General features: G+C 41.4%; 1 protein-coding gene across 2 annotated transcripts in view; it reads left to right on the top strand.

Moving 5' to 3' along the window:
* iqgap2 (IQ motif containing GTPase activating protein 2) overlaps window positions 1–18,008 on the top strand; it is a 102,473-nt gene that overhangs the window by 27,731 nt on the left and 56,734 nt on the right. For both annotated transcript variants that reach the window (XM_045706983.1, XM_045706982.1), the window contains exons 3-5: window positions 15,180–15,336; window positions 16,291–16,368; window positions 17,284–17,360. In XM_045706983.1, the coding sequence (XP_045562939.1) occupies window positions 15,180–15,336; window positions 16,291–16,368; window positions 17,284–17,360 (312 nt within the window). The remainder of the gene's footprint in view (window positions 1–15,179; window positions 15,337–16,290; window positions 16,369–17,283; window positions 17,361–18,008) is intronic.

Here is an 18,008-nt window from a genome sequence, read left to right as displayed (position 1 = left end):
GACCTGTGCTCTATGCAGCTGTATACAAACAACCACATTGTTTCACTCCAGGAAGTGCTGTTTGAGGCTGGAGGGCTTTGTTAATGACTGAGCCTGAATGCTCCTCTCTTTCACTTCAACTTACCCTGTTTCTTTTTCTTGCTCTGTTGTTCCCCCACAATTAAATCTGGGAGGGGACTGTGGATCTGTCTCTGTCTCTCCGCCCGTTCATATGTTAGTCACACGCGATATCTCAGACAGCACTGGCCCGATTTGGATGAATGTTGCGTCTTATCATAGAGATCCGGCATTTAGAAAATGACGCTGATTGGCCAGATGGTGGTGCTATAACAAGATTGCATTTTCAAACTTTGAAAGGTCATGCCCTTCACCCCATTTGACCTAAAGTCTTCAAATTCAGTATACGGGTCCCTCTCCTCACAAGGGTCAAATTCGCTTCAGGGATCCATAAGGTCTGCTATGATCGATTTAGAATTTTGTGAAAAATACTTAAAATGCTACTCTCCTGGCACCGAATGACCAATCTGCATAAAACTTAATGTTGCATCTGTGGACAAAGGTCTCTGAACGCAATATTTTCCAGACTAATACATAAAACAACATGGTTGATATTGACCAATAAACATTCAAACTAAACTGTGGGCTTGGTCTGGCATATAAATGCATATAAATCAGTCAATTACAGTATATTCGTATGGTAACAATTTGCTGCAAACACTGTCAAGACTCAACATATGCAAGAACATTCATATCGACCACAAGGTGGCGATATAATGGGCACATGTTTGTCTTTGAATCTGTTTGACGCGGAGTGCTAAAATTTGGCACATGCTCAGGGATATGAGTCTAGCTAACCCACTCGATATTCGGACACCGCTGACCCGATTTTGACAACTTATGTGAATGATGTGTCTTGCTATAGAGGTCAGTTAAAAAAAATGTTATTACACTGATTGTCCCAAGGGGGGAGTAATCAACTGTACATACAGTTGAAGTCGGAAGTTTACATACACTTAGGTTGGAGTCATTAAAAATCGTTTTTCAACCGGTCCACAAATTTCTTTGTTAACAAACTATATTTTTGGCAAGTTGGTTAGGACATCTACTTTGTGCATGACACAAGTAATTTTTCCAACAATTGTTTACAGACGACAGATTATTTCACTTTATAATTCACTGTATCACATTTCCAGTGGGTCAGAAGTTTACATACACTAAGTTGACTGTGCCTTTAAACGGCTTGGAAAATTCCAGAAAATGGTGTCATGGCTTGTGAAGCTTCTGATAGGCTAATTGACATAATTTTAGTCAATTGGAGTGTACCTGTGGATGTATTTCAAGGCCTACCTTCAAACTCAGTGCCTCTTTGCTTAACTTCTTTCGGATCATTGGGGCGCTAGCGTTCCACCTCGACAACATCCGGTGAAATTGCAGAGCGCAAAATACAAAAGTAGTAATATTAAACATTCATAAAAATACAAGTGTATTTTGTGTTATACACCATTCTTTAGCTTAGAATCTTGTTAATCCAACCGCTTTGTCTGATTTACAATAGGCTTTACGGCGAAAGAATAGCATTTGATTGTCTGAGGACAGCGCCTCACCCACTTCCTGCATTAACATGAATTCATAACCTGCACAGGTGTCACAACTCAAATAGCGATAAAATAAATCACTTGCCTTTGAAGATCTTGATCTTTTTGCAATCCAAAGGGTCCCAGTTGTTTTGTTCGATAAACTGACATTTTTGGGATATAAAGGACTTTATTTGGCACGTTTGATTCAGAAATCCACCTGTTCCAACTCGCCCAACATGCCTACAAAGGAATCTAAAAAGTTACCTGTAAACTTCATCCAAACAATTCAAACAACGTTTCTAATCCAACCTCAGGTACCTTAATATGTAAATAATTGATCAAATTTAAGATGGAATATACTGTGTTTAATACCGGAGAAAAAGAACGAGGAGCGCGCTCTCATTCATGCGTGCCAAGAGACTAGAGTTCTTCTGAGGGACACTTCGAAAGAATACGAATACTAATTCATTTTTCAAAAAACAATCATGAAACAATGTCTAAAGACTGTTGCCATCTAGTGGAAACCATAGGAACTGCAATCTGGGCCCTAATTATTAGACTTTCCCATTGAAAAGTCCAATGACCTCAAAAAGAAATGAATCCTGGATGGATTGTCCTCGGGGTTTCACCTGCCAAATAAGTCCTGTTATACTCACAGACATTATTTTAACAGTTTTAGAAACTTTAGAGTTTTCTATCCAATACTACCATGCATATCCTAGCTTCTGGGCCTGAGTAACAGGCAGTTTACTTTGGGCACCTCAGTCATCCAAACTTCTGAATACTGCTCCCTAGCCTTAAAAAGTTAACATCATGGGAAAATCGAAAGAAATCAGCCGAGACCTCAGGAAAAACAATTGTAGACCTCCACAAGTCTGGTTCATCCTTGGGAGAAATGTCCAAATGCCTGAAGGTACCACGTTCATCTGTACAAACAATAGTACGCAAGTATAAACACCATGGAACCATGCAGCCGTCATACCGCTCAGGAAGGAGACGCGTTCTGTCTCCTAGAGCTGAACGTACTTTGGTGCGAAAAGTGCAAATCAATCCCAGAACAACATCAAAGGACCTTGTGAAGATAGAGGAAACGGGTACAAAAGTATCTATATCCACAGTAAAACGAGTCCTATATCGACATAACCTGAAAGGTCGCTCAGCAAGGAAAAGCCACTGCTCCAAAACAGCCATAAAAAAGCCAGACTACGGTTGGCAACCGCACATGGGGACAACGATCGTAGTTTTTGGAGAAATGTCCTCTGGTCTGATGAAACAAAAATAGAACAGTTTGGCCATAATGACCATTGTTATGTTTGGAGGAAAAAGGGGGATGCTTGCAAGCTGAAGAACACCATCCCAACCGTGAAGCACGGGGGTGGCAGCGTCATGTTGTGGGGGTGCTTTGCTGCAGGAGGGACTGGTGCACTTCACAAAATAGATGGCATCATGAGGTAGGAAAATGAATGTGGCTACATTAAAGCAACATCTCAAGACATCAGTCAGGAAGTTAAAAGCTTGGTCGCATTGTCCGTTTGGTCTTCCAAACGGACAATGACCCCAGGCATACTCCCAAAGTTGTGGCAAAATGGCTTAAGGACAACACAGTCAAGGTATTTGAGTGGCCAGAAAGCCATGACCTCAATCCTATAGAAAATATGTGGGCAGAACTGGAAAAAGTGTGTATGAGCATGGAGGCCTACAAACCTGACTCAGTTACACCAGCTCTGTCAGGAGGAATGGGCCAAAATTCACCCAACTTATTGTGGGAAGCTTGTGGAAGGCTACCTGAAACGTTTGACCCAAGTTAAACAATTTAAAGGCAATGCTACCAAATACTAATTGAGTCTATGTAAACTTCTGACCCACGAGGAATGTGATGAAAGAAATAAAAGCTGAAATAAATATTTCTCTCTACTATTATTCTGACATTTCACATTCTTAAAATAAAGTGGTGATCCAAACTGACCTAAGACAGGGAATTTTTACAAGGATTAAATGTCAGGAATTGTGAAAAACTGAGTTTAAATGTATTTGGCTAAGTGGTATGTAAACTTCAGACTTAAACTGTACATTAGTCACACGCAATATCTCAGACACCACTGGCCCGACTTGGACGAAACTTAGGTGAATGATGCATCTTGCTATAGAGATCCGTAATTTACAAAATTGCACTGATTGGCCCATTGGCATCATTCGTGGTAGACATGTTTACTGTTGCCTTGTTTATCTCTCTTTTTTCCCATCTCGCTCTCTTCTTATTCATTTTGCATTAATACTCTTCCTGTCCTTTACATCAGTGAACTAAAACACCCATGTGTGTCACTATAACCTTCCCAGCATTGTATCTATACCCTCTTCAATTTCCCCTCTCCTCCGCTACATCAGCTCTAGCCAGTGCACAGTACAGTAGGCCGGCCGTCTTTCCATCCTGCCACGCAACCAACTCTCATGAAGTGTTCACCGTCATCAGACGGACATAGTAAGATGTGCTGCTATCTCTATCATCTCTACCCACACAAAGCCCTCTGTGCCTCTTGTCACACCTCCTCTATTCTTGATTCGTTATTGTGGTTCTTTTTGCGAGGGCTGGCCTGGTTGTGTTTTTCCTTTAGTCCCCTGGGCCAGTTCTGTAGTCACAGTACTGCAGTGAGTGGAAAGTGGCCATGGCACCGTTCCAAGATGCTAGATTTACATTTGGTCATGTTAGTGCAGAAGTGTGCCGATCTGACAGCGCATAACTCCCAATGCACAGACCGGACACTGTGTGTGTGTGTTACTCATTCCACAACAAATGTGGTAGAAACAGGCTACAAGTTATCCTGTTAGTTTATCAGTAACAGTGTGTACCTCTTGTTACTGATTTAAAAATGACTTGCTTCATGGGATGCATGAGGCACCAGTCATTCTCCAGGCCTGTTGCCCTAATTCCCCAGTTTTTCAGGAACATTATGGCCCAGAATGACCACATTGGACCAAGTAATATCTGGGCCCGTATTCACAAAGTGTCTCAGAATAGTAGTGCTGATCTAGGATTAGGTTCTTCCTGTCCATGTAATATTATCCATTATGGTCTTAAAGGCTAATCTGATTTTCGATCAGCACTGCCACTCTGAGACACTGAGTACAGGCTCTGGTTTCACTGAATGGTACTGGACTTAACTGGTGTTGGTTACTGCACCCTCAAAGGCTAAATGTGCCAAAGCTGTTCATGTTCCTGTTATTTTAGCCCAGGCCAAGAGGCAGACCTGTTCTTGTCACCTACAAGTCGTCTGTTTTGCTGATTTTGTTTTTGCATTCTATTTCAGAAGAGTTGCTTTTTCTGTGTCCGTCACCATCCTCTCACGTTTCCTTTGATATACAATTTGCTGTAATAATACGTCCCCATAAACTCTATCTTGGCATTCGCCAGCAGGGTTTTGGTGAAGAATTACAGCATATTATCACTAGCTATTCCTCTTTAGCAAGATTGTAGGACAAAGGAATTTACAATGATAGGCAGATACAATGAACCTTTCACTCTGCAATGAAACTCTACAATGCACAATGAAGTTAAATGCATAAATCAATCAACATGATAGGGTACCATTGCACGGAATGGGCTGACTCGCCATAATAACACCATGTCTCCCCCGCTGTTTGTTGTGGTTGTCCATTAAGAACCACACGCTCAGATGAGTTAGTGCTGACAGAGGAGAGGGGATGGTGTGTTGCTTGTGTTCATTGTGCTGACGCATGTTGCGGCAGAGTGTTGTCTTTGCTTTGGTGGTTTAGCCTATGCGCGCGCACACATTTTAATTAAAGGAGACTAAGGAGGGATGTTGTCATGAAAGGTTAGATGGAGGAGGGCAGGCCTGATGGAGTGAGCAGGATGGTAGTGGGGTAGGCCTGATGGAGGTGGGCAGGATGGAGAAGGGTAGGCTGGATTAGGGATGGGCATTTGACATTTTTTGACTGTTGGAGTACTCCAAAAAAAAAAATTGCACATTTATCTAAAGGCCTATGCTAACAATGTGCAACAATTGGTATCAGTCTCTCAATGTCATACATATGTTTTGGAAAATGTCTTCAAGCTCTACAAGACAATGTTGAATAAAATGAATTTAACGTAACAGTCAAGACACCTGTTTTTTAGTAAAAGAGAACATGTTGTAATAAAATAGAGCAGACAAAAACACAATACATTTGAGGCATCTTAAAAAGTTAAAGTAAATCATAATGCTTTATTAAGAAGTGTAATAAACTACTGAGTATTAATAATATTATATATGTAAAGCGCTTTTCATTATGCAGAATAATCTGTGCATACAATTAAAACCAAATAAGACAAAAAAATGGACAACTACACAGGGCAGCTGACGCTGGAAGGACACAGCTGACGCTGGAAGGACACAGCTGACGCTGGAAGGACACAGCTGACGCTGGAAGGACACAGCTGACGCTGGAAGGACACCAAGGAGCACAGCTATCAACAGAAAGCCTTTCTAAAGAGTACTGTCTTTAGGCCTGTTTTAATGAGATGTTATTCATAATGAGTTGTTACGTCTAACATGTCCAAGCAGTAGTGCATGATTCAGCATATTTTGATATGCAGCCTTATACAATGATTGTCATGTATATTTGGTTGACTTTTTGTTATATTGTGCTGTCAAAATAGAGCTCCAGAATGTTTTTGTTTAAAAAAAATTTACAATAGAGATGAATTTGTCTTCATCTTTATGTGGACTAATATTATACACTGAGTATACAAAACATTAAGGACACCTGCTCTTTCCATGACAGACTGACCAGGTAAAAGCTATGACCCCTTATTGATGTCAGTTGTTAAATCCACGTCAATCAGTGTACATGAAGGGCAGGAAACGGGCTAAAGGATTTTTAAGCCTTGAGACATGGATTGTGTATGTGTGCCATTCAGAGAGTGAATGGGCAACACAAAATATTCAAGTGCCTTTGAACGGTGTATGGTAGTAGGTGCCAGGCGCACCGGTTTGTGTCAAGAACGGCAATGCTGCTGGGTTTTTGCATGCTCAACAGTTTCCTGTGTGTATCAAGAATGGTCTACCACCCAAAGGACATCCAGCCAACTTGACACAACTGTGGGAAGCTTTGGAGTCAACTTGGCCCTGTGGAAGGCTTTCGACACCTTGTAAAGTCCATGCCCCGAACGAATTGAGGCTGTTCTGAGCTCAAAACTCAATATTAAGAAGGTGTTCCTAATGCTTGATATACTCAGTCTAACTCAATTGGTGCTAATTCACCACCTGAGGAAGTGAAAACTCAAGACGCATTAGCTAGATCACTAACTCCTATATTGTAACACCTACTGCTAGTAGCCATGCATTACTCTTAACAGTAAATGTAATGTCCTAAAAAAAACTGCAATAGCCAAGACACTCCTCTCTTTAATATGGACAACTACAGTAGTTGCTTCCCAATTTGCATTTTGAAATGTTAAACAATCACGAGGGGCACACAAGGGGGGTGAGAGACTCGGTCATTACAGCAGCCGTCCCCATCGAAACAGGCAGGCACAGCAGCAGGGCGGACACTTTTATTACAGGAAGGATGAGGATAATGGTTATATCTGCCCCAAAATTAGGACGTTTTGATTGAGGTGACCAGGTACCTTGTGCAGCTAGCAACAGTGCGATCAATTACAAATTTAGCTCACACAGCCAAGTCAAAGCGTCGCAAAATGAGACTAATTGAAACAAATCTTACCTTTACATTTTATAGGGAACTTAACATTATTCTCAACTGGAACACTTGCTACAATGTTCAACATCTAAATGAGTGGTGTTAGTCCAGCTTTCAAGGTTTGTGCAATGATTTATATACACTAGATGACGTGGGGCACTGTTTAGAAGCTACCGCTCCTCCATCTTGGCTCTCCTAAAATATTTTTTACAATGTTGGAAGTTATAGAAATGCATTTATTCATGTCTAAATTTGTTTTTGCCACGTTTATTCTATTACAGACACCTTAATGCATACTTTTAAATTATGTGAGCTAAACATACAAAACAAACTTTTTCTGTAGCCCTTTACACAGGCTGATTTGGGCCCTAATAAGGGCCTAAATTGGAACGTAGTGGCTTTACAGTAATAAGCTATACATGATGTCTGAGCTCTGGCTCTGCCCTTCACAGTGTTGCATAGGTTTTTTGATGGACAGACATTCTGGACTTGAGCACCTCATGCGACAAGAAGTTGCTCCATCCCTCCCGGTAATTGGTCAACTTTTTTTTTTTTTTGTCTGAGTGAGGGAAATGCTGAAAATGTAAGATGACTCTGTATTTTGAAAGATGAGGTGTTGAGGATTATAATAAATACAGCTTTGATGTCATACTAGCATAAAATTCATATACAGTGTCAGCGTTTATGATCCATGATTTGATGTACTGTTACAAAATTACATGTTGATATACCCTGGGTTGTTCTGAACAGAATGAGCCTAATGAGTGTATGTTTATTGTGAAGAAAATTTGCTGCAGCACCTGAATGCACTCATGACTCTTTCAATGCAAACACAAATTACGATCTGTTTCTCTGAAATTGACTTTTTGAAAGACTAACACTGTAAGATTGTATTTTATATCTTGTCATGTTAATCATGCCCACCAGACCCAGATTGCGGTTTTATAATGGACAGTTTTTGGATTGCGTAAACAACAGTAATTGTGTGATGGCAGGTGTCAGGACTTGCCCTCCTGGATGGAGATCAAAGGTGCCGGCTAATCAAAGGTTTCAAGACCCTCGTCTCCTGGGCGAGTTGGACAGTTTTATCATGGTCGTAAATACCTTACAGGAACTTTCTCTCCCATGCCAGGCAGTATTGAGGGGACAGAACCCTTTTGTTACAAAGAGATTCTTCCCGCCAAAACCACAACATCAAAGTGGATAATGAAGCAATATTTCTAACAAAAAATGTGGGGAATGGTCGAGAGGGACTTAAAGAACAATCATGTCAGATAATGTATTTTGTGATATCATTAAAGACGCTATGACGGAAATATTGTAACTTTAAGAGCTTTCACAGTGTATATGTCAGAGTTATATCTAAATGTAACTTATATGATTAAATAAACTATTTGTGAGAAGATAAAATGTGATTTTAGCCAACTAAATTAGATGTTTTTCATACAAAGTTTTACCCAGTCAGTAACCACGCCCACGTGAGCACAGACATTATGCCAAAAGGATGGAACGCCCCTTTTGCCTGAGTGCTTATAAAGGACTCCTAAAGAATTACCATATTAGACCAGTACATTGCCGGGTTGCTACTAGCGTGTAAAATGGTTTAAAACTACTAGACCAGTATATGTGCAGCGTGACCGACAGTGTGAGCTGAATGTTACGAAATGGTAAGATTCTCTGAAACTCAACAAAGAATAAGACTACTAGACTAAGACATGCACCGCCTACAGGTCTGCATGTAACGTAGTCTAGGCAACTCGACCAAAGACGAGAAAAGAGGAACATTTCCCTATCAAACGACCATTGGAACATCTAATGAATCCAGTCTAACGAACACTTCCAGAACAAAGCCAACTACTAAGGACATTGTGACCTCTGGTGGACAACCAGAGACTTACACAACCAGAGACTTTCTGTCAAACTATTCGTCAGACGGATCGAGGGGTTTCAACAGAGACGACAGACATATAAGCGTAAATGTTGCATTTCTAAATCCGAATGAGCGGTTGTTAGGGTGCTAAATATCCATATTCACGATGCGCGTATTATTCAACTGTATGTACGATAGTTGAATTCCTTTCTCTCCTTCTCCCGCTCTTTCTTTCCCCACCCTTTTCATTGTGTAACCAGCCGTCATATTGGGTTAGTCTACTAGGGACTTTTCATTGGATTATGTTAGTAATCAATTCAGTATATATTGTGTGTTTATGTAATTCTGTGTGATTAGTTACACAAATTGTCCTAATTATTTATCGCTGAATCATTTAGACTAGGGTTTGTGCAGAGTTGAAGTCAACGACATTCAGAATGAGATGATAATAATTAATACTTTACTGTTATTGATGTAAGAGATATTTATCTTGAGTTTAAGTCGGGAGATAGTAGCTCGTTAAATAACTTTTCCCGTGGTGCCCAAAGATTGCTAATGAGTTAATTGTTACATGATTCATTTAATCACGTAATAATTAAACAGTTAATTGATTTTATAAAATAAGTCATCACATTAATGGTATTCGCGTTACAGGGTTGTGTTTCAAATGAAACGACTACAAGTGTGCTTGCTCTAGTTCCTCAACGGCACAGCTAGGAGAGCTAAAAAGAAGTACCTTATCGTTAAAGACTCTTCGCGTCATAAGTGCATTGAAATTGCTTAGGAACTGTGCACACTTTGGAGAGGTGTGTGGGCAATTGGAGATACCAGTTGGTCCTCATTTAAACCCTTGTAATTGTTCTGTCTTAAGTTGCATCTACCCCCCCCCCATTCTCCAGGAATATTATTTTACTGAATGTATCCAGAGTACTTTCAGATTTCGTTATCAACAAATGTGGCAAAAAGTAGAGTAAATGTAAAATGCAAATAAAATCAAGTGTAATGTTTGGATTCACTCTTGTCAGGTGAACTGTTGTGTACTTGCATTTTGGTCTAAAATTGTTCCCGTAATCTCCAAGCTGTTCCTTTTAAATTTCTACCATGATTATGCAAATTCTTTTCATATTTCTGTAAAAAAAAACATTTCAATTTAGCCCTGTCCATGTAGGCCAATTCCCAGGAGTAAAGGTTTAAATAATAAATATTTTTTTGAAAGTTGCAATGTTACTGTCGATCTACACAAAATACTCAAATGTCAAAGGGATTTTTTTTCTTAAAGATGAATAGAAATATACCCTGATTAGTAATTATTCACCCCACATAAGTATTCACCCCTCAATACATCTTAGAAACACCTTTGGCAGCAATTACAGCTGTGTCCTCTTGGGTAAGTCTCATAAGAGCTTTGTACAACTGTATTATGCAATATTTGCCCATTCTTAAAAAATTCTTCAAGCTCTGTCAAGATGTTGGGGGTCATGGCTAGACAGCAATTTAAGTCTTGCCCTAGAATTTTAAGCAGATGTAAGTTAAAACTGTAACTTGGCCACTCAGGAACATTCACTCGCTTCTTGTGTCTCCAGTGAATATTTGGCTTTGTTGTAGGTTATTGTCCTGCTGAAATGTGAATTCTCCTCCCAGTGTCTGGTGTGAAGCAGGTTTTCCTCAAGGATTTTGCCTCCATTTATTTTCATCCTGAAAAACTCCCCAGTCTGTGTGGCCTAAGGTGTTTGTTCCAAAAAAGCCTTTGTATGCTGGACAGTGAGTGTGGGAGCTGGAACAATGGCCTCTTCTCTCTGGGTCCACTGGATCAGTACCAGTCAATTAATGCCACAGACCGAGACGGTTTATCATCACCAAGCATGTCAGTTCATTTATAGACACACTGACATGTAATGTGTTATGTCAGTAGCTGCTTGTATACAGTGCTGTGAAAAAGTATTTGCCCCCTTTGTAATTTTATCTACTTTTGCATTTTCTTTTTATATTGAATGTTATCAGATCTTCGACCAACACCTAATACTAGTTAAAGGGAACCTGAGTGAACAAATAACACAACAATTACATACTTATTTCATTTATTTCAGAAACAAAGTTATGCAACACCCAATGCCCTTTGTAAAAAAGTAATTGCCCCCTTACACTCTAACTGGTTGTGCCACCTTTACCTGCAATGACTCCAACCAAACACTTACTGTAGTTGTTGATCAGTCTCTCATGTCGCCGTGGAGTAATTTTGGCCCACTCTCCCATTCAGAACTGCTGTAACTCATTGACATTTGTGGGTTTTCAAGCATGAACTGCTTGTTTTCAAGTCCTACTACAATATCTCAATTGGGATTAGGTCTGTACTTTTGACTAGGCCATCCCAAAACTTCAAATTCGTTGCTTTTTAGAAATGTTTCATGTAGACTTGATTGTCCGTTTTGAATCATTGTCTTGCTGCTGTTCAGCTTCAGCTCACAGACGGATGGCCTGACATTCTGCTGTATAATTTTGATACAAAGCAGAATTAATGGTTCTTTTTTTACATTTTACATTTTAGTCATTTAGCAGACGCTCTTATCCAGAGCGACTTACAGTAGTGAATGCATACATTTTCTCTCTGTACTGGTCCCCCGTGGGAAGCGAAACCACAACCCTGGCGTTGCAAACACCATGCTCTACCAACTGAGCCACATGGGACCAATGGTTCCTTCTATTAAGGCAAGTCGTCCAGGTCCTGAGGCAGCAAATCATCCCCAAACCCTCACACTACCACCACCGTGCTTAAACGTTGGTATGAGGTTCTTACTGTGGAATGCAGTGTTTGGTTTTCGCCAGGCATTATGGAACGCATGTCGTCCAAAAAGTTGTATGCTTTTGAATCATCTGTCCATAGAACATTCTTCCAAGAGTCTTGATCATCCAGGTGCTTCCAGGGTGCTTTTTGACAAACTTAACGACATTGTTCTTGGACCGTGGACTGTAGGTACAGGGAAAAGCCAATATTGACTCTCATGGCACTAGTGTAGGCGGCCATTCAGTCAGTCAGGTGATGGCTCACATGCTCTTAGATCTCAGGTAAGGGACCGACCAAGGTTCTGTTTGTTTATATCTGCTTGTATCCATGACGACAGCTTTCATATTGAGAGAAGTTTATATCTGCTTGTATCCATGACGACAGCTTTCATATTGAGAGAAGTTAACTTGAGCCAAAGAACGTATTTTGATATGGAATGACTGGTACAGACTGGTACTGTATGTTACTGTTGTCTTAGGTCTACAAAACCTAGCGTTCAAACCGGGAAATGGTTCCAAACTTTTGACTGGTACTGTACATTTAACCAAAATTTTCGCATCAAAAACAATACAAAAAATGTATGAAAAGGGAAAGAAAAGCAGTAAAGTGTAATGCAATAGTGAAATGACATGTCTTTTGAGTCTGATAGCGTATGTGTTAAGTTGTCAATATCAAAATGTGACAATCCTCTCCAATCTGACATTTCTTAATTTGTATAGCAGACTAACATTTAGAGGTAATAACTGGAATAATAATGAAGTGTAATGGTAATAGTGAAGTTGCAGAGAAAAGCCATGCGTTTCTTTTTATTCTGATATGTGTCAATCCTCCCTTTATGCGGCCACGTTTTCCCAAAACTACAGAATGGGGTGTCAGCTATGACATGACACCTTGAGTATGAAAACATCTATTTTGGGTATTGAACTACAGTAAGAATTACAGAACTATGGAATTACATCATGGGTCCCTGATTTGTACTACATATAAATGCATAATTATGGATATGAATGTCATTCTTTTCATGGTGATGTATCCTGAAGAGGTACATGATTAGAAAAATGCAATATCATCCTTTGCATGTATGGGTGTTGTTCTACACACTGGCTATTATTCTGCTCTGGCACCCCAATGGTGGAACAAGTTCCCTCACGACGCCAGGACAGCGGAGTCAATCACCACCTTCCGGAGACACCTGAAACCCCACCTCTTTAAGGAATACCTAGGATAGGATAAAGTAATCCTTCTAACCCCCCCCCCTTAAAAGATTTAGATGCACTATTGTAAAGTGGTTGTTCCACTGGATATCATAAGGTGAATGCACCAATTTGTAAGTCGCTCTGGATAAGAGCGTCTGCTAAATGACTTAAATGTAAATGTAATTCTAATGAGCTTCGCCCCTAAACAAGATCACATTTGGTTGGTCCGGACCAGACAAAATCTGAACCAATCATGGACGTCTGTTTCACAGGTTTGGACTTCGCAGGACAGTACAGTACATCAGAGTACAGTACATTATACTGGACTGCACTCTAAATGTTTGGGCCAAATTGGAGCCTCCCGAGGGGTGTAGTGGTCTAAGGCATTGCAGTGCTTGCGGTGTCACTACAGACCCAGGTTCAATCCCAGGCTGTCTCGCAGCCGGCCACGACTGGGAGACCCATGAGGCGGCACACAATTGTCCCAGCGTCGTCTGGGTTAGGGGAGGGTTTGGCCGCCGGGATGTCCTTGTCCCATTGCGCTATAGCGACTCCTTGTGGCGGGCCAGGCGCATGCACACTGACTTCGGTCACCAGTTGTAATGTTTCCTCCGACACATTGGTGCGGCCGTCTTCCGGGTTAAGCGAGCAGTGTGTTGAGAAGCAGTGCGGCTTGGCAGGGTCGTGTTTAGGAGGACGCATTGCTCTCGACCTTCACTTCTCCCGAGTCCCATCGCTGCAACTCCCGTATGGACAAGACTGTAACTACCAATTTGGATATCACGAAATTGGGGAGAGAAAGAGTGTTAAAAAAAAAAATTACAAAAAAAGTACTAGGCCAAATCAAGGCCATTCCGGACCGGCCAAAAAACGTCTATGGACGTTGATATCAAGGTCAGGGCAGACTGACCCACCTTTGATAACTTTTGAACGTCCGGTGTCAGTCGGTGCTCAGTGGGTGCAGATGCTGGTTACGGTAAATAAAAAGAGAGGGAGCTCATGGGTAGGTGTAAGTAAGAGCCGGGAGAGAACATGAGAGATGAGCTGAACAACAGTATGCCAGTGGAAGGTAGGACTGTAGCAGGTGACCCAAATGTGGTTTGTCGCTGCTATGATTTTCCATTGTAGCCAATTAAATCGCTGGAATTCCGATTTGGTAACAGAATTATGAGTTATAATCACTTAAATGTATATCAGTAAAAACACAAACAAATTGGTAGGCCTGTGTGTGGGTTTTTGGTAACGGAATTACAAGGCACAAGGCAATGGTTCTTAAACTTACAGAAATTATTTCTCAAACTAAGTATAAGTGTGGTTATTAGTTGGCAGGGGTCTTTACTTCAACAATATTGCGTTTTGTACATTTCCAATTTCTTAACTTTTTCTAGTAGAGGTTTTCTAAGTCCTCTTTTCCATACGTTTGACCAGAAATCAAAGCCATTACTTGGGCCTAATCTTTTGGATGGAAAATGGTTGAAAAATGTATCTATGCTTTAATTTCTCAAAAATATAGGTTCTTAGCCTTCATTTGACACCCAATTTGATATGCTTCTGTGAACGTCACATGTTGGTGCTCATGGGTCCTTGTTAAATGGAAATGACATTATCCATAAGCTCCTCAAAGCTGTGATAGTTAAATGTACCTACGAAGTTCTGGGATCAGTGTCTCTTCTAGTGTTTATCTGGCCTCACCATTAGGATAAAAAGGCAGGACAGGACCCTATACCCAGCCTAACAAATTATCCAAAGGAAACATTGATCCTTGTTTCTAGAAAATAACTGTATTATTCGGTTGTGATATCAGTGTCTCTTCCCTATTGCTCCATATGAATGACTTGAGAGATGTGGCCATTTTGTTGTGAGATCCCTCAGTTTCTGTTCCAGTCGTCTTCAAATGAATGACAACAGATGTTGCCGTCATAGAATTAGTAGAACGGGCATCCCCATTCAGGTCAATTATGCCATAATGGGTCCCCCCCCAAAGGAGCAAAGCAGGAAATATTTTTTATTTTTTCCATGTTTTCCGTTCTGAGATCAGTGTGTTTGCGTATCCCCAGGTGGATGGAGGCGTGTGTAGAGGAGGAGCTGCCCCCCACCACAGAGTTAGAGGAGGGTCTGAGGAACGGAGTCTACCTTGGAAAACTGGCCAAGTTCTTCGCCCCCAAGATGGTGTCTGAGAAGAAGATCTACGACAGGGACCAGACCCGCTACAAGGTGACCTTTGTCCTCATACCACGGAATACTCTTACACTTCAGATCAACATTCTATCAAGTTGGCATGATGCCATTTCTTATCACGCTCTAATGTTGAAGCTCTTGTCAAGTTACTTGACACTATTTTTCAGACTATTCATTTAACTAAACTACTAGGATACTGAATAAAACTGACACATACACACGACCACAAATCTGGGTGGCAGTGGGCACTATCTAGTTCCCCCTCCCTCTCCCCCACACCACCTCCCCTCTATCTAGTTCTTCTGCTCTCCCGCATACTTCCTCCCCTATCTAGTACCTCTCCCCCACACCATCTCCCCATCTAGTTCTTCTGCTCTCCCCCACACCACCTCCCCTCTATCTAGTTCTTCTGCTCTCCCGCATACTTCCTCCCCTATCTAGTACCCCCCCTCTCCCCCACACCATCTCCCCATCTAGTTCTTCTGCTCTCCCCCACACCACCTCCCCTCTATCTAGTTCTTCTGCTCTCCCGCATACTTCCTCCCCTATCTAGTACCTCTCCCCCCTCTCCCCCACACCACCTCCCCTCTATCTAGTTCTTCTGCTCTCCTGCATACTTCCTCCCCTATCTAGTACCCCCCCTCTCCCCACACCATCTCCCCATCTAGTTCTTCTGCTCTCCCCACACCACCCTTCTGCTCTCCCGCATACTTACTCCCCTATCTAGTACCCCCCCCCCCCCCACACCTCCATGGAGTCAGACAGGAAGTGTCTAATCCCAGATCCATCGCAGACATTTCCACTTCCTGTCAACCATCTTCCATGGGGCAGAGAGCTGACACAACACACTCACTCACACACACACACACACACACACACACTCCCATCTTTTGGTGCGTGCGTTTCCTACCAAAAACATGCTATTTGTTATATACAAAAGACTCAGTTGGTGGGATCTAATGTTTCTGTTTTGCCTGTTTTTGTCTCCAGCACACAGGACTTCACTTCAGACACACAGACAACACGGTGCAGTGGCTACGGGCCATGGAATCTGTAGGGCTGCCCAAGGTAAAACTAACACACACTGCCCAAGTCCATCCTTCCAGTGGCATACAGTATCATAACCAGTCGTAACTGGCGATATCACAAGGTTGAGTTGCCTGTTTTATGACAGATTTTACTAAGTCAAAGGACACACATACGCAGACAAACACCTGTGAGACTTTCACTGGGCCAGGTAAATAAAGCACACCGTTCTACTGTTTTCTTATGAGAGGCCTGTGACCAACGCTAGGAGGGTGTTAACTGTGGTGCCTGTACTACTATTGCTACCGCAAATAGAGTGTTATCAGCACCAATGCATCTTTTATGGGTAGGGACAAAAGGTGTTCCCACTGGAGCTGATATGGAGAATGCTACCACCTTATCGTCATGCCATGTGATGCTAACACTGGAACCGCTCTGGAGATGACTGTTTGATGATCAAATCAATTGATCAGTTCCTCTGTTTTGGGGGAAGCAGAATCTTAGGAGTAGACATAGAACTAATGAATATGAGATATTGTTTATTCATATGGTTATTATGGGCTCTTGTCATTATTGATGCTTGAAAATGTTTCTCTATTCATTTTAATTCACAAGAATGATCAGGGCAGGGGAATAGGATGCTTCACGGTTGTTCCCTTCACTGTTGTTCAGCAGTGCTGTTCCCTTCTGAGAAAACACATGCACGTACACAGGAGCCAGATGTACTGTATGTATAGTGAGAAAGGAAGCACACACTGTAATGCAACTAAAGGTGTGTGGCAGTGACCAGGTAGATACAGAGGAATAGTGTCAGACTGCCACAGCTTGAAAATGAAACTGGCTGCCTAAAAGATGTAGTGTTCTTGATATGACTCCTTGGCCGCTGCACTCAACAAGGTATCAGAAGACCGTAATGAAAGATCCATGACTAATGCCTCCTCTGGTTTCTACTTTCAGATATTCTATCCCGAAACGACAGATGTGTACGATCGCAAAAACATGCCCAAGGTAGTGTACTGCATACACGCATTAAGGTAAGACAGAATTCCAACACAATGTTTTTTTTTGTCTCTTACTGACCCCCCCCCCCTTCCCCTTTAGGCTTACTGCTTACATCATCTTACTCTTTGTCTACCACACACTAGTCTATTTCTTGTTTCTGTTTCTTCACTACACTTTATATTGTGGAGGTCTACAGTGCATTCGGAAAGTATTCAGACCTCTTGACTTACCACATTTTGTTACGTTACAGCCTTATTCTAAAATGGATGAAATCAAAAATCTACACACAATACCCCATAATGACAGTGAAAACAGGTTTTTAGAAATGTTTGCAAATGTATTTAAAAAAAAAAAAACTGAAATACATTATTTACAAAAAAAGTACAGAGATCCTTGATGAAAACCTGCTCCAAAGCGCTCAGAACCTCAGACAGGGGAGATGGTTCACCTTCCAACAGGACAACGACCCTAAGCACACAGCCAAGACAACGCAGGAGTGGCTTCGGGACAAGTCTCAATGTCCTGGAGTGGCCCAGCCACCATACACAAGAAGACTCGAGGCTGTAATCGCTGCCAAAGGTGCTTCAACAAAGTACTGAGTATAGGGTCTGAATACTTATGTAAATGTGGTATTTCAGTTTGTTTTTATTTGCAAACATTACTAAAAACCTGTTTTTGCT

The sequence above is a fragment of the Salmo salar genome, chromosome ssa24, assembly GCF_905237065.1.
Source record: "Salmo salar chromosome ssa24, Ssal_v3.1, whole genome shotgun sequence".
Lineage (NCBI taxonomy): Eukaryota > Metazoa > Chordata > Actinopteri > Salmoniformes > Salmonidae > Salmo > Salmo salar.
This window is presented reverse-complemented; position numbering and strand designations above follow the sequence as displayed.